This window comes from Primulina tabacum, chromosome 8, assembly GCF_025594145.1.
Source record: "Primulina tabacum isolate GXHZ01 chromosome 8, ASM2559414v2, whole genome shotgun sequence".
NCBI classification, from domain to species: Eukaryota; Viridiplantae; Streptophyta; class Magnoliopsida; order Lamiales; family Gesneriaceae; genus Primulina; species Primulina tabacum.
In genome coordinates, this window is record NC_134557.1 from 37,985,587 (window position 1) to 38,008,415 (window position 22,829).

Below are 22,829 nucleotides of genomic sequence, written 5' to 3' on the forward strand. Positions count from 1 at the left end.
AAACTTTTGTGAATTTTTTTATAGAATTTAAAAAATTTGTACTTAATTATAACATATTATTTTTTATTAATTTTTTTGAACCAATAATTAATTAACATATGTAACATATTCAGTTTGAAATAGTTTTTCAATATTTATATTAATAAATGAATGTACTTATTTAAAAGTTAAATAATTCAATCCTTACATGTGTATATACGCGGGTTTGTATGTATGCTTGTAAATTTTTTAAAAAACATCAATTGATCAATCTGTAACTTTATTTTTAAATTGATAATATACATGTGAAAAAAATATTTATCTGGATATAATTTTGTATAAAAATATCACAGCTTACATATTAATTGAAATTGAAAATGCTAAAAAAGAATTTTAAAAAGCATGGTTGTTGCGAGACTATTCAATTATTAAGAATTAAGCGATATTTTTTGGATCATCTTTTATTATTATTGCATATTACATTAATTTGTATAAATTATAAATTATAAATTAAAAATCACAAAATCAATTATGGAATTCAAAATTTCCTATGATATTAAAATAAAAAATTATTGAATGAACAATCAATCAAAAAATAAAAAAATTAAAAAAGGAAAGATGAAAATATATATAGAGATACTTTCAAGAGTGATAGAGATAGATGAGATGAGAGAAGATAAGGAATAAATAGCTTGTGTATGAGTTAGAAGTTTTAAAAATCGATTCAAATCTTTGGGTTGAATCAGATACAATTTTTTGACAATTTATAGTTGTATCTTAGGCTTTAATAAAAAATTATTAAATGAACAATTAACCAAAAAATGAAAAATTAAAAAAGGAAAGATGAAAATATATATAGAGATACACTTCCAAAAATTGAGAGAGTGATAGAGATAGATGAGAGGAGAGAAGATAAGAAAAAAGATGATGTTAAACGGTAAGAGAGAGAAATAAATAACTTGTGTATGAGTTATAAGTTGTAAAAATTCATCCAAATCTTTCAAGAGGTGTATTCAATGTAGGAGATTTATTGACTTTTAATGACTTTTGTATATTTTAAAAGTCTAGAGATATTCAATCAAGACTTTTGCATACTTTATAGAACTTCTGATAGTATTCAAATTAGAATTTCATGGAGTTTTAAAAAGCCAATTGGTATTAAACATTAACTTTTAAAAACTCTATAAAAGTCTAGAGGTATTCAAATTTTAACATACAAACATTAAAGCCTAAGGTACAACTATAAATTGTTAAAAATTGTATTTGGTTCAACCTAAAGATTTGGATGGATTTTTAAAACTTCTAACTCATACACAAGCTATTTATATCTCTCTGTCGCTTCACATCTTCTATCCTCTCATCTTCTCTCCTCTCATCTATCTCTATCACTTTCTTAAATTTTCAAAATGTATCTCGATATTTTCATCTTTTCTTATTAAAATTTTCATTTTTTGGTTGATTTTTCATTTAATAATTTTTTATTTTAATATCATAAGAAATTTTGAATTCTAGATTTGATTTTGTGATTTTTAATTTATGATTTATACAAATTAATGTAATATTAAATAATAATAAAAGATGATCCAAAAAATGCGGCTTAATTATTAATAATTGAATAGTCCCGCAACAACCATGATTTTTAAATTCTTTTTAGCAGTTTCAATTAATGTGTAAGCTATGATATTTTTATACAAAATTATATCCATATAATGATAAATAATATTTTTTCACATGTATAATATCAATTCAAAAACAATGTTACAGATTAATCAATTGATGTATTTTAAAAATTTATAAACATGCATATAAACCCACATATATACATGTGTAAGGATTAAATGATTTAACTTTTAAATAAATAAATTTACTTATTAATATAAGTATCGAAAAAATATTTCAAACTGAATATGTTATATATGTCAACTAATTATTAGTTCATAATATGTTATAATTAAGTATAAAATTTATAAAATTCTATAAAAAAAAATTCACAAAGTCTCTAAAAATCTACATGAATCTAAGTAAATCTGTTAATAAATCTGTGAGATTCTGTATAAGTCAATAAAAATCTATCAAATCTTTAAAAGTTTATAATTTGAAAAAGTCATTAAAAGTCATCAAAAGTCTGATGAACCAAATACAATTTTTGACAATTTATAGTTGTACCTTAGGGTTTAATGTTTGTATGTTGGCCAGGAGTTTTCTACTTCAGCAATACGATTAAAGAAGCTGTAATTGCTCAGCACTTTGAACTTCGTATTATTAAGAGTAATCTGATTCGGTACATTGCAAAATGTGCTGCTGAAGGTTGTCCGTGGCGTATAAGAGCAATGAAGCTTCCTAATGCCCCCCCACATTCACCATAAGAAGCCTTGGAGGAACACATAATTGTGGGAAAAATGCTCGAACCGAACATCATCAGGCCTCTGTAGATTGGATTGTGAACTTCATCGAGGAATGATAGCGTGACAACTTAAATTATAAGCCAAAAGATATTTTGCACGATGTGTATAGACAATATGGGATAACTATACCTTACAAGAAGGCTTGGCTGGCCAAAGAGCGTCGACTTCAAGCCATATTTGTCTCCTCTGAAGAAAGTTACTTGCTTTCTTCGTGCATGCTGTGAGCAAATCGTGAAGAGCAAACCTTGGAAGTGTAGCCGAGGTCTTTACTTCTGTTGCAGATCGCCTGTTTTCAGGGTGTTTTTGTTTCTTTTTATGCTTCTATTTGTGGATTCTTGAATGGTTGCTAGCCTATTGTTGGACTCGGTGGAATTCAGCTCAAGAGCAAATATCTCGGCACACTGCATTCTGCCACATCATTTGATACTGATGGTGGATTATTTCCACTTTCCTTTGGTGTTTTTGACATGGAAAATGATTAAAGTTGGACGTGGTTCTTGTCAGAATTATATTACACAGGGCCCTTGAGATGAACACAGAAACGAACCACGTTTGACCTCCTTATCCACTGGACAGAAAGGTGTTTCAGATGCAAAAAAAGAAAATTTGCATCGGCTTATAATGCAATTTGTTTGAAGTACTTGACTTACTGAAAGCATTGGTAAGGAGTTCAAGAATCCAAAGCTTGCCCAACTCCTTTGGAAAGTTGCATATACAACTACTACAAGTGGGTTCAAATATGTTGGTAATTTAAAATGAGAAAGAAAAGAAAACTGAAATAAGTTGCTGCAGCTTGAAGGGAAATCAGAACTCACTTTTCAACGTGAAGCATTACATTTTAAATAACAAATCACTGACAAACTAATCCTAAAAAGCCAATGAAAAATTGAATATGAACAGCAAACCCCAACCAACTCCTAAGAATGAGAAACAACCTTGACTCAATCAAACTTAGACTTGTTTAGCAGTCCTAAGCATGTATTCCAACACTCCTCCTTTCTTTAGGAGCTGCGAATACCAAGTTTCTGCCTTAGAAACTCAAACTTGCTGACTGGAAGTGGCTTTGTAAGCAAATCTGCCAACTGATCTTCAGATTTGCGGTAAACCAAAGTCACAAGTTCTTCTTTCTGCACTTCTCTTAGAAAAAAAAACTTGATGTTGAAATGTTTAGTTTTCCCATGAAACACAGAGTTATGGGAAATGGCAATGGCAGCTTGGTTGTCAACAAAAATCTCAGTGCTTTCTTTATGCTCCAGATTGAGATTCATTAAAATCTTCCTCAGCCACAAATCTTGATTGACAGCAGCTGTTGCAGCAACAAATTCTGCTTCAGCAGTGGATTGAGCTACGGTTTCTTGCTTCTTCGAACTCCATGAGAAAATACTAGATCCAAGAGTAAAACAGTAGCCTGAGGTACTCCTCATATCATCAATGGAACCTCCCCAGTCACTATCAGAGAAGCCAACCAGATTGAACTCCTTACTTCTTGTGAATTTAACACCTAAATCACTTGTACCTTTGACATACCGAATCACTCTTTTGGCAGCCCTGAAATGAAATTCACTTGCACAATGCATAAACCTAGATAAGATACTTACAACATTTAAAATATCAGGACGTGTTGCTGTAAGATACATCAAGCAACCAATCAAACTTCTGAAATATCCTTCATCAACTTTATCAGCTCCATCTTCCGATCCTTACACAACTTCTCCTTTTGATTCATAGGAGTGCTTGCTTCCTTGCATTCTTCAAGCTTAAACTTTTTCAAAATCTCCTTGGCATACTTATTCTGGCAGATGAAGACTTCATGCTCAGCCTGCTTAATTTCTATTCCAAGAAAGAAGGTCAGCAACCCAAGATCTGTCATCTCAAAAACCTTCATTATTTCTTGTTTGAATGTCCTCAACCAGCTGTGCATTATTTCCTGTCAGCAAAAGATCATCGACATAAAGAGAGACTATCAAAAGATCATTACTTTGATGTTTGACATAAAGAGTGGTCTCAGACATGCTTTTTTTAAAACCTAAGCTCAGAAAATGTTCATCTATCTTGCTGTACCAAGCTCTTGGGGCTTGTTTCAACCCATAAATAGCCTTTTTGAAGAGACATACCTTGTCCTCCTTTCCTTTTTTCTCAAAGCCTTCAGGCTGCTCAACATAAATTTCTTCCTGTAAAATGCCATTTAAAAAAGCTGATTTTACATCAAGCTGATACACTCTCCAATTCATTTGAGCGGCTATAGCAAGCAAAAGCCTTATTGTGTCCAAACGAGCAACTGGTGCGAAGGTGTCTGAGTAATCCACACCAAAAAATTGAGCATAGCCTTTCACCACAAGTCTTGCTTTATGCTTGTTGATTGAGCCATCTGCATTAATCTTGGTTCTGTACACCCACTTAACTCCAATCACCTTCCTATTTTGGGGTCGATCAACCAACTCCCATGTTTTTTTTTCTCAATCATGGACAACTCCTCCTTCATTGTAGCCATCCAATTTTTGTCTTTCATTGCTTATTCAAAATCTGCAGGTTCACACACGGCTATATTGCACCTTGCATAAATGTCAGTGAGTAATCTAGTACCTCTTACAAGAGCATCATCCATCATCTCATTCTGCCAATTTTCATCAGTGCTTGAAACAGGAGACTTAAGCTACAGATCTGCTACAGTTTGGTCATTTTTCTTTGACTCATCCCAGTTCCACTCTTCATCTTCCACGAAATGAACATCTCTGCTTATAACAATTTTCTCAGTTTGCGGTTGGAAAATTTTATAAGCTTTCGCAACAATGCTACATCCGATAAAGATGCCTCGAAGTGCTCTTTTGTCTAACGTGTCTCTCTTGATTTGTGGAACATGAGTGAAACACAAACAACCAAATACTTTAAGAAAACTTAGAGATGGTTTATGATCATACCAAGCCTCATAAGGTGTCTGATCCTTGACTGCTTTTGTTGGCAGTCTATTCTGCAAGAAAACTGCAGTTGATCTGCCTCTGCCCAAAACTGTTTGGGTATATTCTTTTCATGCAGCATACATCTAGTCATTTCTAAGATGTATTTGTTTATCCTTTCACTAACTCCATTTTGTTGCGGAGTGTAGGGGGCTGTTGATAAGTGTAATTTATTTCACTTTTATTACTTGTTTTTAACTTAGAATTATGTGATTCTTGAGCAGTTTATTTGATTTGTTGTTGTTATAGTTTGGAAGTATAGAATAAGAGTGTGAAGTATTAAAAGTGTTGAATTGGAAAGTGCAAAAAGATAAAAAAAATACAGTAGCTGCAGCGCACCCGTGCTTATTCATGTACCGCACCCGTGGTAAGCTAGTGCACCCGCACTGAAATAGGCAGCGCACCTGCGCTCATACACCAGAAAGAGGACCGCACCCGCGGTCTGTTCTTCACCGCACCCGCGGTCTTCGAAAAACAGAATCCGGAAATTCTGTAACTTTGTGTGCTGCGCGTGGAAGTTTGAGAATTTTGTGTGCTACTGACTTCTATCTTGTCTGGAATATAATAAGACATCATTTGCTACTATCTAGGGTATTGGGGAGCCAAGGAAAGAGAGAAGGAGGCTACTACTAGATTGAAGATCAAATTCATCAAGTTTGGAAGAAATCTTTTGTACAACTCCGGGAACGGAATCAGATCTTCAAACTCTTGTTCTAAGTCCTTCTTTCCTTTGTTTTTCATTTGTTATGTCTTATTTTAAAACCATGTTTTGTTGTTTTGATTGTGTTATTGTGAACTAAGTTTTAATTCTAGAGGAATGATGGAACAAAACTAGAAACCATGTGTTAGAAGTTATAAATTAAGTTATTTAAGTTCTTCATATTGTTTATTTGTATTGTTCTAATCTTAATGCTTTCAATTTATTGGCCATATTTTGAATGATTTATATGTTTACAATTTATCACTCGGAAGAGGAAATTATAAACAAGAAAAAGATCAAATACATCAATGGTATTTATAGAGTTCGGAAGGCCTATAATGCTATCGAAGCCTATAGAGAATCTAGTGCTTGTTGTGTTATTTAATGTAAATTGTTGATGGGAATGTCACTAATTCATTTTTAGATAACAAATATCTACTTATTATTTGGAAGAGGGAGTAGATAATAATAGGATTCTTTGCTAATGAATAAAAAGAACTTTTATAACAAAGCTAATAAGAATTACACATGGTGGATAGTTGCGTGAAATCGGACCTCTAGATCTTTTATCTCATTGTTATTTGCTAAAATTTGGTGTTATATATATCTATATTTATTTATTTTTAAATCCATTTTCAATTTAGTCATTCATAAAATCAAATCCTTAAATTTATTTTTCTAAATAAAGTCAAGACTATTTTAATCACAAGCATTAATATACGTTTATATACACACTCCTCGTAGGATCGACACTTGTACTCAATAATATATTTTACTATAACTTGACGTCGTGCACTTGCGAGCAATTAAGAAAACACGCAACAAGTTTTTGGGGCCGTTGCCCGGGGAGTGTTTATTTTAAATTTATATTAGTATTGTTACCAATTAGTGTTGATTTTAATTTAGAGTTGTTTTTATTGTATTACATTAAACATTGATTTGTTTCTTATCCTTGTTTGACAGTGCATACGAAGATCGCAAAATCTTGACTTGCTTATCTTTGATCCTGAGATCGAAAGAACCGCAAGAAGATTAAGAAAGGCAAGAAGAGAAGAGATTCAAGCAATGGCTGACAAGAGAGATAATGAAAATCCACCCCCTGCAATACCCATCAGAGATCATTTTAGGCCGGTGTTAAATACTCATTATTCAGGAATAGCACGAGGGACTATTAATGCAAACAACTTTGAACTCAAGCGTGCATTGATAAACATGGTTCAACAGAACCAGTTTGGGGGAGCAGCTACCGCAGATCCTCATCTACATCTCAGAACATTCCTTGAAATCACTGACACGGTAAAAATAAATGTGTTTCTGATGATATAATTCGATTGCGTTTGTTTTCTTTTTCTCTTAGGGACCAAGCAATAGGATGGCTCCAATCGCTTCCTTTGGGGAGTATCACTACTTGGCAGGAGTTAGCAACCAAGTTCCTTGCTAAATATTTTCCACCTGCGAAGTCTGCACAGTTGAAAATTGAGATAAGTACTTTTAGGCAGACTGACTTTGAGCAATTATATGAGGCATGAGAACGGTATAAGGAGTTGTTGAGGAGGTGTCCAAACCATGGTTTTGAAGATTGGGTACAAATTGAATTGTTTTACAATGGTTTGAATGGACAAACAAGAGGCACTGTGGATGCAGCAACTGGTGGCATGATATTTGCAAAATCACCTGATCAAGCATATGATTTGCCTGAACAGATGACCATTAACAGTTATCAGTGGCCATCTGAGAGGTCAAGAGTAAAGAAGCCAGCTGGGATTTATGCCATAGATCCTATTACATCACTCACCGCAGAAGTTTCAGCTTTAACAACTAAAATTGCAGCTATGAATAAAGCCAGTACAACAGAGGTTGAAAATGCATCGGTTGTTACTGAAGAACCACATATTCCTGATGAGGCTCATTATATCAACAATAGGAATTTTGGTGGCTACGGAGGATATCGAGGTAACCCTCCCCCTAACACTTATCATCCTGGTTTGAGAAATCATGAGAATTTTTCATATGCTAATAATAAGAATGTGTTGAATCCTCCACCGGGGTTCAATACATCAAAGGGGGAAGGAAAACCTTCACTTGAGGATCTAGTTGGGACATTTGTTGCTGAATCTAGTAAAAGGATGGCTAGGACTGAATCTCGTCTTGATGGCATGGAAACTCACATGGGAAATATGAGTGCCACAATGAAATCATTGGAGACACAGATTGGACAGTTGGCTAATGCATTGAGAGATCAAAATAGAGGTCAAATCCCAAGTAATACTGAAGTGAATCCAAAGGAGCAATGCAAAGCTGTAACTTTGAGAAGTGGAAGAGAACTTGAGGTTAAAAAATCCAATGAGAATGATGAAAGCGAGAAGACAGTTGAAGAAGTTGAAACCGAGGGATCCAAAGCTGAAGTTGAAGTTGAACAACCTCCAGTATTTAAGCCGACTCTTCCATACCCACAGAGATTTAGGAAGAAGATTATTGATGATCAATTTGCAAAATTTTTGGAAATTTTCAAGAAGATTCACATCAACATTCCATTTGCTGATGCTTTAGAGAAAATGCCAAACTATGCAAAGTTCATCAAAGATGTGATGTCAAAGAAGAGGAAGTTGCAAGAGTTCGAGACAGTGAAGTTGACCGAAGAGTGCAGCGCCATTCTCCAAAAGAAGTTACCAAAAAAACTAAAAGATCCATGGAGTTTTACTATTCCTTTCATTATTGGTGGTAATCATGTTAATAAAGCTTTATGTGATCTTGGAGCAAGTATTAATCTTATGCCATTTTCTATTTACAGGGACTTGAAGCTTGGTGAGGTAAAACCAACCACTATAACTTTGCAACTTGCAGATAGGTCACTCACCTATCCTCGTGGAATTGTTGAAGATGTTTTGGTAAAAGTTGACAAGTTTATCTTCCCTGCTGATTTCGTAATACTTGACATGGAGGAAGATCAAGATGCTCCATTGATTTTTGGGCGACCCTTCTTAGCCACTGGGAAAGCATTGATAGATGTACACAAAGGAGAACTCACCTTGAGAGTTGGTGGGGAAGCTGTGATATTCAACATCTATAAGGCTATTAAAGGTAATGACGAGGTGAGTACTTGTAAAAGCATTGATATAATTGACTCTTGTGTTGCTGAGATTGGTATAAGTCATACAGTAAAAGGTCCATTAGAAAGATGCCTTTCTAGTACTGTTGGTAAAGTTGATGATGATGATTGGGAATTGAAAGAGCAACTTTTGGCTCTTGAGGAGTTGCCAAAGGTGAAGGAAGCCGCAAAGGAGAAGTTGGAAGAAGAAAAGTGTTCAGAGATTATACATTCATCCCCTGTTTTGAAGGAATTGCCAAGTCATCTTTGCTATGCTTTCTTGGGTGAGAAGTCGACATATCCGGTAATTATCTCTTCCTTTCTTACTTTAGATGAAAAAGAAAAATTGTTGAGAGTGTTGAGGAAATTTAAAACTGCATTTGGGTGGTCGATTTCTGATATCAAGGGGATTAGTCCCACCATATGCATGCATAGATTTTAATGGAGGAGTCATACGCTCCTTATGTGGATCATCAAAGGAGGCTAAATCCAGCTATGAAGGAGGTAGTGAAAAATGAAGTGTTGAAATTGTTAAATGCTGGAGTTATATATGCTATTTCTGATAGCAATTGGGTGTCTCCTGTGGAAGTAGTGCCTAAAAAGGGTGGAATGACTGTGATAAAGAATGAAAATAATGAACTAATATCTACTCGTACTGTAACTGGATGGCGAGTATGTATTGATTTTAGGAAGTTGAACAATGCCACACGGAAAGATCATTTTCCATTACCTTTTATTGATCAAATGCTTGATGGACTTGCTGGTTATTGTCACTACTGTTTTTTAGATGGTTATTCAGGTTATAACCAGATTTCTATAGCACCGGAGGACCAAGAGAAGATAACTTTCACGTGCCCCTATGGCACGTTTGCTTTTAGGAGGATGTCTTTTGGGTTATGTAATGCACCTGCTACTTTTCAGAGGTGTATGATGGCCATATTTGCAGACATGGTGGAAGACATCATGGAAGTTTTCATGGATGATTTCTCGGTATTTGGCTCTTCATTTGATCACTGTTTACATAACCTTTCCCTTGTTTTGCAGAGATGTCAAGAAAAGAACTTAGTTTTTAATTGGGAAAAATGTCATTTTATGGTCCAAGAGGATATTGTTCTTGGACATAAAGTGTCTTCAAAGGGATTAGAGGTAGACAGAGCCAAAGTAGTTGCAATCGAAAAGCTTCCACCACCGAAGAACATCAAAGGGATAAGGAGTTTCTTAGGACACGCGGGTTTTATCGTAGATTTATTAAAGATTTTTCTAAGATTACTAAACCTTTGTGTAATTTGCTTGAAAAAGAATCCACTTTTATTTTTGATGATTATTGTCTGCAGGCATTTGAGAAGATCAAGAAGGCATTGGTGACAGCACCAATCATGATAGTACCAGATTGGAAGGAGCCCTTCGAATTGATGTGCGATGCTAGTGATTATGCAGTAGGTGTGGTGTTGGGCCAAAGGCGTGATAAATTTTTTAGATCAATCTACTATGCAAGTTGAACCATGGATGCTGCACAATAAAATTACACAACTACTGAAAAGGAGATGCTTGCAGTAGTAGTTTGCATTTGACAAGTTTAGACCCTACTTGGTCGGAACAAAGGTAATTGTTTTCACTGACCATGCAGCTATTCGATACCTATTTGCCAAGAAGGATGCAAAACCACGCTTGATATGGTTGATTTTATTGCTCCAAGAGTTTGATTTTGAAGTCAAGGATAGGAAGGGGTGTGAAAATCAAGTAGCCGACCACTTGTCACGGCTCGAACTTGAAGATAAAAAAGATGAAGGAACCATAAATGAAGCATTTCCAGATGAACAGCTGTTTGAGGTAAATTCGAAACTCCCTTGGTTTGCTGATATAGCTAACTTATTGTCCTGTGGAACTCTCCCTCCAGATTTGAGTTATCACCAAAAGAAGAAATTCTTTCACGATGCAAAGTTTTACATATGGGATGATCCATACGTATTCAAGAGATGTGCTGATCAAGTTATAAGGAGATGCGTGGATGGCGTCGAAGCACACCAAATTCTGGAGCAATGCCACTCGTCACCTTATGGTGGACATTTTGGAGCAACACGAACAACAGCTAAGATATTGCAATCTGGTTTCTATTGGCCTAGTATGTTTAAAGATAGTTATCCTTAGTAAAATCATGTGATAGATGCCAGAGGTTAGGAAAAATTTCTAGACGTCACGAACTACCACTGACGAATATTTTGGAAGTAGAACTTTTTGATGTTTGGGGCATTGATTTCATGGGACCTTTTCCCCCTTCTTTTGGTAATTCTTATATTTTATTAGCTGTGGATTATGTTTCAAAATGGGTGGAAGCAATCGCCACCAATACTAATGATGCTCGTGTTGTAGCTAAATTCGTGCATAAGAACATCTTCACGAGGTTCGGAACACCGAGAGGCATTATAAGTGACGAAGGTACGCATTTTTGCAATAACATTTTCAACTCACTTTTGGCTAAATACAGTGTGAAGCATAAAGTGGCACTGGCGTATCACCCCCAATCGAATGGACAAGCTGAAATATCCAACCGGGAAATTAAACAGATATTGGAGAAGACAGTCAACATTAACCGGAAGGATTGGGCACTCAAGTTGGATGATGCACTATGGGCATACCGAACCGCATTCAAAACACCTATTGGGATGTCTCCCTATAGGCTCGTATTTGGAAAAGCATGTCACTTGCCACTTGAGTTGGAGCACCGAGCATTCTGGGCAATTAAGAAGTTGAACTTTGACTTAAAAGCATCTGGCTATGTCAGAAAATTACAACTAAATGAAATGGAAGAATTCCGAAATGACGCATATGAGAATGCCAAGATCTACAAAGAGCAGACTAAGAAGTGGCATGACAAATAATTGTTCGAAGGGAGCTCAAACCGGGGCAACAAGTATTATTATTCAATTCTCATCTGAAGTTGTTTCCTGGTAAGTTGAAGTCGCGTTGGTCAGGGCCATTTGTTGTGGAAACAATGTATCCTCATGGGGCTATCGAGCTAAAGTGTAATGATGGAAGAACTTTCAAGGTGAATGGACAGCAGATTAAGCCTTACTATGGGACCGAAGTAAGGAATATCGACATCATTGGGTTGAGCGAACCACCATGAACAAAATTGGTATAGTCGGGCTGAAAACGTTAAACCAAGCACTTATTGGGAGGCAACCCAAATTTTTGTTTCTCTATTGCATTTTGTTTTCGGTTTTGTTTTTGTTTTTTTATTATTATTATTCTTGTATTCTTATTTTAGGATGTGTATTTTTGATATAATGTGTTCTTTTGTCTTCCCAAAATCTTATGAACTCAATTGTGTTTTTCAGGATTAAAATGGAGGAGAAAACAATTTCAAAGAGTGCACCCGCATTGGAAATATAGTGCACCCGCAGTAGTTGTTGAATCGAAAATTGAGAATTTCCAGTAGGCCAAGCGCACCCGCGGTTATTTTCTTAGTGCACCCGCGCTGAAATTCCAGAACCCACACCGCAGCCGCGGTAATTTATTTGCCGCACCCGTGGTATCAGAAGGTTGGAAAACAAAAAAAATTTCCAGAGCCAAGACCGCACCTGCGCTACATGTTACACCGCACCCGCGGTTGCTGAAGATTCGAAAAATAAAAATTTTCCAGAATCCTTAACGCACCCGCGATGTGTTTATGACCGCACCCGCGGTGTGTTTATGACCGCACCCGCGGTCGATGTTTTTAAAGTCTGAAACAAGCACACATTGGACATAATGAAGAACAATTCTACTCCACCTCTTCTTCACTTCGAAATACTCACTCAAGAACACATTTCATACTCGATTTTTTTTCTCCCAAATACACATTTCCCACTCCACACATTCATACCTTCAATCATTTCATCCAACATCCATCTTCATTCCACAAAATCAACACCAAACCTAGGGTTTGAAAGGGGGCTCGAAAATTTTCACAAAGAATTGATTGGAACTTCGATTTTGTTCTTACAAGAATCATTTCAACAACCAAGGTGAGCAATTACATACTATATTGGCTTTGAAATTCAGAAATTTTTGGTGTCATTGGTTATGAATGAAATAGCAAATTTAGTGGAGTATATTCTTGACATTGTTGATTGGAGTTGATTGGATTGGTGTGTATATTGTTGAGTTGTACTTCTTATGATTAATAAGTTTGGGGGAGTAAAGAATCATCTAGTTTTGTGAATTAGATTGAAGGGAAAGTTGGTGATTTGAAGGTGTTTGATAAAATGCCTCCAAGAAAGAAACAATCCAAGGGTGCAAACAAGTTTTGGGACGAGAAAGTGGAGGAAAACTATGGCAAAATTCTAAACAAGAGCATTGTGAAAGAGAGGGGCTTTGACTTGAGCTTCCCACGAACTGAAATCGGATTCATGCTTACTGCTAGGCATTGGGAGGAGTTTGGCAAGCCACCACCAGATGCGGTTATTTCTTTGGTAAGAGAATTTTATGCTAACCTTAGGGTTAAGCATGATCACTTGAAGGTTTTGGTGCGAGGAAAGTTGGTAGCTTTTGATGCGCATACCATCAACACAATGTATGGTATCCCTCCAATGATGCATGATGAATATGAACAATACCTGGAACGAGGAAGTTGATTATAATGATATTCTTCAGACTATTTGCATCGAGGGAGCAGAGTGGCGAATGAGAGAAGATGTTCATTTAAGCCTGGCCAAATCTGATCTGAAAAATGTTGCTAAGGATTGGTATTCCTTCATTTCGGCTAGGATTAAGCCCACTGACCATACTACTACTGTCATCAAGGAGAGGGCAATCCTGACCTATTGCATCTTAACAGGAAAGACGATTGATTTAGGTCAATTGCTTCAGAACTCAATGCTAGATTATGCAAAAGGTAACTCTTCTAGTGGACTCCTCCACCCTTCTCTTATCACAGACTTATGCCATTATGCGGGAGTCACTTGGACAGCAAACAAAGAATTGTTGAAACCAAAAAATGCCATTGTGGTAATTCAATCACATAGGTCACTGACATCTGATCAACAAGATACACGTGAAGCTCAGAGAGAATTCAATCGAAGAGCTGCTGAAAGACGTGCCCATGCTCAGGCCCAACAACAATGAACACAACAGCAACGAAGAAATGTGCGAGATAGATTAACTTATTTGGAAGAGGAGATGCGCCAACAACGCCAAGACATGGACGCGTTTCGGTTTAGGACCGATACATTCATGGATTATATGATGGATTTCACATCTGTCTTGGCTCAACAATTTCCATCAGCTTCCACATCTGGTAATCCATTTCCACAACCTCTGCAATGGCCTCTCGCATATGATCCGCCTGAGTACCACCCACCACAAGAAGGAGCAGATGATGAGGATGACAATGACCACTGACGGTCATTGTCCGAAGTATGTGTATTCCTCTAACTTTCATGATCATATACATCGAGGACGATGCACAAATTTAAGTTTGGGGGAGATATTATTTTATTTTGTGTGTTTTATTTTGCGTGTTGTTCATTTTATTTAGTTTTATTTGAGTGTTTTATTTTTTCTTGTGAGTTTGTTGCTTGTGTGTTTGTAGTGTCATAGTCATGAAAATTTTCGAAATGGCCAATGATGATCAAAATTTTTGTATTAAGAAGAAAGGCCATGCATTTCATTAATGTTCATCAATCAATTTGAAAAATTTAGAGAACAATCATGAGATTTGGTAAGTTTGAGACTTATAATTCTATACAACTCTGTGATTTTCATTTAATATTGAAATAAATTTTTGCAAACACATATATGATTGATGCAATCTTTGATGTTATTTGGGCCTATTTATATTGTTCATAAATATTCAATTGAAGCCCTCTTGAGCCTATATGAGAAAAGAATTGTGTTCTTGAAATTTCTTGGAAGCCAAACACTTTTCTTTTGAATATATATGTATTAGGTTGATGCATTGAGACACAATTTTTTCACGATGATTAGATTCTACTTTGTGTTGGTGAATTGAGATTTTGTCTAGAACTATCCAAACAACACTCGAGGCGAAATACGGACAAACTATGATTTAGGAATGATTTAGGTGATTTTTTGGATCGATTGAGCCTTTCAAGCTACCAAATAAAATTTTTATCATTTGTCACCTCTTTGTAGCTTATATGAATTCGAATGGCACACATTAATATGTGTAAAAGACCCTCATTCGATATCCTTTCAAGTTGCCCACATTTACCAACCCTTTGAATATCTTATACAATTATTTCCTACCTTCTCAAGGGAGTAAGAATTCAAAAGATTAAAGAAAGTGATATTCTCCTACAAAAGAAAAGAAAAGAAAAGTGATGAATGATGTTTGATTGAAGAAGTTGGAGAAAAAGGGGAGAAAAAGAGATGAAATGAATAAAAAATGGAGATAAAAAAAAAGTGGAGTATGCAAAAGAGATAAAAATTCAATTTACTCCCTTATTTGAATTCCTAATCTTCATTTGTAGCTATAAACCAAGGCCTAACATTACAACCATTGAAAATCCTATTAACCTAGTCATAGTTGTCCAATATACTAGTGGAGAGGGATTGGAGAGATCAAGCCTATGGACAATCGATAAACACTTACATTGAGTATGAATTTTGATCAATTTTACACACACCTCATTGCATTAAATATTTATTGAGTACTCTTTTCTTGAATATTGCTTTGAACCCAATTTTTACCGGAAAAGACCTCTTGATTTGTGTTTGTAAAAATTGAAATTGATTGAGAATGTTTTGAAACATGAGTTTAAGAGATTAGAAGTTAAGAAAATTAACCGATTTCATGATTATATCCGGATGAAAAATTGGTTGGATTGATTTAACTTGTGATTGCATGAAGATTTAGTTAAATTATCTTGAGGCAAAGTTCTTTTAAAAAAATTTTCATGACTTGTTTGTTTGTGTGTTTTTATTTTGCTCGGGACTAGCAAAATCCTAAGTTTGGGGGAGTTTGATAAGTGTAACTTATTTAACTTTTATTACTTGTTTTTAACTTAGAATTATGTGATTCTTGAGCAATTTATTTGATTTGTTGTTGTTATAGTTTGGAAGTATAGAATAAGAGTGTGAAGTATTAAAAGTGTTGAATTGGAAAGTGCAAAAAGATAAAAAAATACAGTAGCTGCAGCGCACCCGCGCTTATTCATGTACCGCACCCGCACTTAAATAGGCAGCGCACCTGCGCTCATACACCAGAAAGAGGACCGCACCCGCGGTCTGTTCTTCACCGCACCCGCGGTCTTCGAAAAACAGAATCCGGAAATTCTGTAACTTTGTGTGCTGCGCATTGAAGTTTGAGAATTTTGTGTGCTACGACTTCTATCTTGTCTGGAATATAATAAGACATCATTTGCTACTATCTAGGGTATTGGGGAGCCAAGGAAAGAGAGAAGGAGGCTACTACTAGATTGAAGATCAAATTCATCAAGTTTGGAAGAAATCTTTTGTACAACTCCGGGAACGGAATCAGCTTTTCAAACTCTTGTTCTAAGTTCTTCTTTCCTTTGTTTTTCATTTGTTATGTCTTATTTTAAAACCATGTTTTGTTGTTTTGATTGTGTTATTGTGAACTAAGTTTTAATTCTAGGGGAATGATGGAACAAAACTAGAAACCATGTGTTAGAAGTTATAAATTAAGTTATTTAAGTTCTTCATATTGTTCATTTGTATTGTTATAATCTTAATGCTTTCAATTTATTGGCCATATTTTGAATGATTTATATGTTTACAATTTATCACTCGGAAGAGGAAATTATAAACAAGAAAAAGATCAAATACATCAATGGTATTTATAGAGTTCGGAAGGCCTACAATGCTATCGAAGCCTATAGAGAATCTAGTGCTTGTTGTGTTATTTAATTATAAATTGTTGATGGGAATGTCACAGTTTATTTTTAGATAACAAATATCTACTTATTACTTGGAAGAGGGAGTAGATAATAATAGGATTCTTTGCTAATGAATAAAAAGAACTTTTATAACAAAGCTAATAAGAATTACACATGGTGGATAGTTGCGTGAAATTGGACCTCTAGATCTTTTATCTCATTGTTATTTGCTAAAATTTGGTGTTATATATATCTATATTTATTTATTTTTAAATCCATTTTCAATTTAGTCGTTCATAAAATCAAATCCTTAAATTGATTTTTCTAAATAAAGTCGAGACTATTTTAATCACAAGCATTGATATACGTTTATATACACACTCCTCGTGGGATCGGCACTTGTACTCAATAATATATTTTACTATAACTTGACGTCGTGCACTTGCGAGCAATTAAGAAAACACGCAACAGCTGTTAACTGATGCTCAATGCCAGCTTCTTCACAAAATGCATTGAAATTTTCTGAGGTATACTCCTTGCCATTATCAGTCTTCAATATTTGAATTTGGTTGTCCATTTTGATTTTCCACAATCTTCTTGAACTTCGAGAATACTCTAGCCACTTCAGATTTGAATTTTAAGAAAAAAATCCAACACATTCTAGTGAAATCATCAATAAAAGCAACATAATATCGACTACCTGCTAATGAGGGAGTTCTCTGATGTCCATAAACATCTGTGTGGACTAATTGCAGCTTATAGGTGGCTCTCCATGCTGATTTGGGAAATGACTTTCTGTTTTGCTTTCCAAATTGACAAGCCTTACAGGTTGATATGTGATCATCAAATTCTGGAAGATCAATTGCCATTTTTTTGGACTTCATCTGCAGTAGCCCTTGGTGGTGATAGTGTCCGAGCATCTTGTGCCACACCATTGAGAGGCTTTCTTTGGTTAGAAAAGATAATTGCTCCTCCTGCGTTGGATTGAGTGAGAAGCTCCTCTCTGCCATCTTAACTTCAAACATCTTTTGGCCTGTAGCATCCTCTATCACACAGGCCTTCTCCATGAACATCACTTTGAATCTTTTCTCTATTAATTGACCAACACTGAGCAAGTTTTGATCAGTATCTGGTACATAGAGAACATCGGTGATCAACTTGGTTCTTGAACAGCTTGCAATGGCTACGATGCCCTTTCCTTTGACTGCAATATATTCACCGTTCCCAATTCTGACTTTCTTGGACTCGGTGCTCTTCAATTCTTTGAACAACTCCTTGTCATGTGTCATATGATTAGTACAAGCCACTATCAATGAGCCAGTTTTCCCTTGTTTCATGACTCGTGAAACAAGTTGCAACGAAAAGCTGGTCTTCTTCTTCTTGATCTGCCACTTGTGCTTCATCTCCTTGCTGCTGATTTTTATTTTTGCAAATGACAGCTTCATGTCCCATTTGATTGCACTTGCTGCACTTTGCATCTGGTCTTCTCCAGCACTTGAAAGGAGGGTGACCTTTCTTGCCACAATGTTGACATGGAGGATAATCTTTCTTTACTACTGATCTTTTATTTCCAATTATGCTTCTGTTCCCAGGTGCAGAGCTTTGTCCACTTACAGGCTTCCTATTCTTTTCATCATCTTGATGCTTCAGTGGTAGAGCTCCTTCGACGGCTCCTTCTTGCCTCATTACACGCCTCTGCTCTTGTGCTTGCAAAGCACTTAGGAGTTCTACCAGAGCAATCTTTGACAGATCCTTCGTGTTTTCTAAGGTAGTGATGGTAGCCTCAAATCTTTCAGGCACTATTACAAGGATTTTCTCAACAATCCTTGAATCTTCCAAAGAAGAACCCAATAACTTGACACGATTTGCTATGTTGAGTGGTTTGTCAGAATACTCCTTTATGATTTCTGTCTCCTTCATCTTTTGCAGCTCAAAGTCACGAACTAGGTCCAGCACCTGCATCCCTCGAATTCTTTCATCTCCTTTATACTCAATTTTAAGATAATCCCAGATCTCCTTTTCCGTTTTTAATGACATGATACGAGTGAAGATCGTGGAGGAAACTGCAGCAAATAAGCAGGCTTTTGCCTTGGACTTCTTTGTCTTATTCTCTTTCTGTGCTTTAATTTGTGCCACAATGGGATTGTCCGGGAGAAGAGAAATGTCATAGTCTTCTTCCACTGCTTCCTAAAGATCCAAAGCTTCCAGGTATGTCTCCATTCGCACTGCCCAGGTCTGGTAGTTATCTCCATCAAACACCAGTGGAGCAACTGAAGAAAAGCTAGCTTCGGTCTCCACAACTGCTCAAACTCACACACAAGTCCCTTAAGAAGAATGCTCTGATACCAGATTGTTGGTAATTCAAAATGAGAAAGAAGAGAAAACTGAAATAAGTTGCTGCAGCTTGAAGAGAAATCAGAACTCACTTTTCAACGTGAAGCATTACAATTTAAATAACAAACCATTAACAAACTAATCCTAAAAAAGCCATGAAAAATTGAATATGAACAGCATACCCCAACCAACTCCTAAGAATGAGGAACAACCTTGACTCAATCAAACTTAGACTTGTTTAGTAGTCCTAAGCATGCATTCCAACAAAATAAAAAATGGTTGAACTTGCGGAAATTTCTTCAGAGGCAACAAAATGGCTACGACAATATCCACCTTCTCGCTGGGCATTAAGTTATTTTGAAGGGTGCATGGTATGGTCATCTCTCCTCAAATATCGACGAGTTCAACCAGTGGATCGTTGAAGCATGAGAACTACCTATAATTCAGGTAATTGAGTGCATCCACAATAAATTAATGGCCAACTTTGAGGAAAACCGTGTGTAATGTGGGTCGTGGTTTTCTATGCTTGTTCCTTATGCAGAGCATCATATAATGTAGTCAATGAATCGTGCATCCATTTACCAAGTTCTTCGATCAGATGAGAAGTCGAGTTTGAGGTACTTTCAGCAGAGAGATCTGAAATAGCGAACATCGGGACACGCTCTTGTTCTTGCCATGATCGGCCATTATATGGAATACCATTCTCCCATGCAGTTATAACTATTTTACCTCAAAATTTCGGCTACCACTCCTAGGATTTTAGGAGTTTTTATGTCGCCTTTAATTTTAATCTCCAACGAAAAACATCTTCTAAATTTTTAGTGCAATTTAGAAAAGGGATAAATTTCTAGTCGTGGACCTGATTTGAAGATTGAAATGAGTTTTTTTTTTTTTAAGATCGTTCGTAGGGATTCATCAAGAGTTATATCTGCCTATACCGGATTAGTTGGAGCCAAGTGATTTAATTCACTAGAGGTATAATTCTAACACACTATGAATGTTTAATCATAAAACCATACGAGTGCTCAAACAAATACATTTTGATTGTCAAAATATATATAATAAAATTTTTAAAACTTCCGCTGTGTTTTGGGCACGAGAAAACCGAGATCCAACATATACACATACATATATGTGTGTCACGCATGCATGTACGCATCTCAATTTTCTAAAGTTGAGGTTGCGTACGCAAGTTTCGTCAAAATATGTAAGCAATGGTCGTCGCCAATTCCTACACGATATTTCTTTTAACATGTGTCATATTTCTTACATTTAGCCCTTCGCAGATTCATAAAATTGATTGGGAACATACGGTTTTGAGAAATTCAGCTAAACGTATATATTCAAATTAACAAGCAAATCTGGTGAGGCGGCTAAGACTCTTATTTTTAGGCTGATTTTTTCAACTTTCAATCCCGGTGAAATGAAATTTGGTGTGCGTCGATTAATGCTTTTCATTTTGGGTTCTTTCAATTCACGAGCCACTCGAATAGAAACAAATAAAACTCGAATTCGACTCAAGTGAAAAGTCGAGCTACTCGAACTCGACTCCAGATCGAAACAAAGTCATATTGTATGGTTACTCCTCGGATTGCTTGAATCTTTTCCAGGCTTCCAAAACCACTCCAGGATACACAGGGTCTTAATCTTCTCGAGAATTTCCCTGGACACATATTGACTAGGAAATACGGTGTAGTCTTACCCTTGCGCACATTGAAACCAGGAGGATTATACTTGTCAGACTATCATGCGGGTATTTTCCTCGTAGAAGCCAACTACCTCGTGCATGGACTGCTTACATAAAACCATGTTCGCGCATGTATGTATTTCAAACTCTTGCAGCTAAAGCGCTCTGCCGGTTTTTCCTCTCTTGCTTTTTTGCACTTTTATGCTTAGAATGGTTTCATCTTAGGCAATCTGCAAGAAAGAGTGTGTGTACACATGCATATATGTGTGTCACGCATGCATGTGCGTAAAATATATATGTCACGCATGCATGTGCACCGACGCAATGCATGTCCCAACCTATTCCACACAATAAAGGTCTCCTGAATGTCTGCAGCACACACGAGTATCTCATGTACATTGAGCAGCGTTGTGATACAACCTACAACACATCCAACTGGGAAGAAAAAATCCTTTCTTTGTATATTTTTAACAGCTAAGATGCAAAACACTACCGCCTACCAAATAAGCTCCCTTCTATTTTTGTCATTAACTGGTTGGACATGAAAGCAAATAGTTAACCACATGAGAATTCGACCTTATTTCCAATGTAAAGCATGACAGAAATATAGACCGATACTTTCACAAATGCGACCTCTGTTACGAGAAATACAACTTTGATATGGTGTTTCCAGATTGAGTCCACAAGCCTCCCACATATTTCAGGAAACGAAAACAGGCCATCATTGAAAAATAAATCGTTACATTTTAATAAAGGTAAATGAATCGCTATTTTAACCAGTTGACAAAATAAACTAAAAAAAAAAGATTTTACTCTACGCAGGAAGTTGAATTAATCATTAAGCCATGGTGGGTAACGATGGACAAAGAATTGGAATGGAATCAATCAATAGGCATTTTACAATACATGAGACATTTACTGTATTTTAACTCATTTTGTGTCTGAATAGATGGCGGTTGACAATGTGAGACGTTCTTTACTTGGAAAATAACAAGTACTGTGAGGAAGAGTGATAATTAAGGTTATTAAGTCATAGCATCAGAGGTTGTCTTGTCAAGGGCCTGCCTCAGGCAGTAGGATACTGAAAGAAAAGCCCAGGACACCATCTAAATCTGTTGTTCGTAAGAACTTCAACATCAAAGTTGTTTCCAATACAAGGATACAATTCTACCATAGAGAAAAGCTTCTCAGCCACTCCCTAAGCAGTTCATTATCTGAGGCAACTTGCACATTTATTATGAAGTTTTAGTAGCCTGTATAATGAGAATAAATAAGCAACATACAAGAAAGCATAATCGAAGGAACGTAAACATTAATCATATAGTATAGAAAACTTTGGGTTAAGTTATGATCAACAACATTTGAACATGATTAGACAATTAAAAACTTTATACATGAAATACAGCAAATGACACTATAAAGGAATCTATACTTACTATTTAATAAACATGGAGCCCTAAGAGAAATCATCAATAATTTTTTACAAAAATAGCCTCATCAGACTAAAAGTCTATGATACCTCAAATATTTTTTTAAAAAATAAAAAAACACAAATATATAAATGAAATAATCTTTATTAAAGAAAAATTAAACCCACAAAAATTATTCAATCAAATAAATAAATAAAATTTAAATATATTTATGTCACATAAATATTTACTATATGAGAAAAATATACTCTGCTAGTATTAACTATGTTTGATCAGATGCGACACAAGATCTACAGGTTCGAGTCAATAACATTTAAAGTAATATACAAGTTAACGCCTCCAACACTGATGATATTCATGAGGAAAGTTCTCAAGAAACTCAACATCCAGTTGCAAGCAGATACTTGAAGT

The 22,829-nt window shown here is 35.7% G+C and overlaps 1 protein-coding gene and 1 pseudogene across 1 annotated transcript; both read right to left on the reverse strand.

Moving 5' to 3' along the window:
• Nucleotides 1-17,446: 17,446 nt before the first annotated feature.
• LOC142552522 (uncharacterized) lies at nucleotides 17,447-19,412 on the reverse strand. Its single transcript, XM_075662213.1, has one exon. It carries the CDS (start codon nucleotides 19,002-19,004, stop codon nucleotides 18,261-18,263), a length of 744 nt encoding a protein of 247 aa, XP_075518328.1. The 5' UTR covers nucleotides 19,005-19,412; the 3' UTR covers nucleotides 17,447-18,260.
• Nucleotides 19,413-21,370: 1,958 nt separating this feature from the next.
• LOC142554747 (putative pentatricopeptide repeat-containing protein At1g16830) overlaps nucleotides 21,371-22,829 on the reverse strand; it is a 28,808-nt pseudogene continuing 27,349 nt past the window's right edge.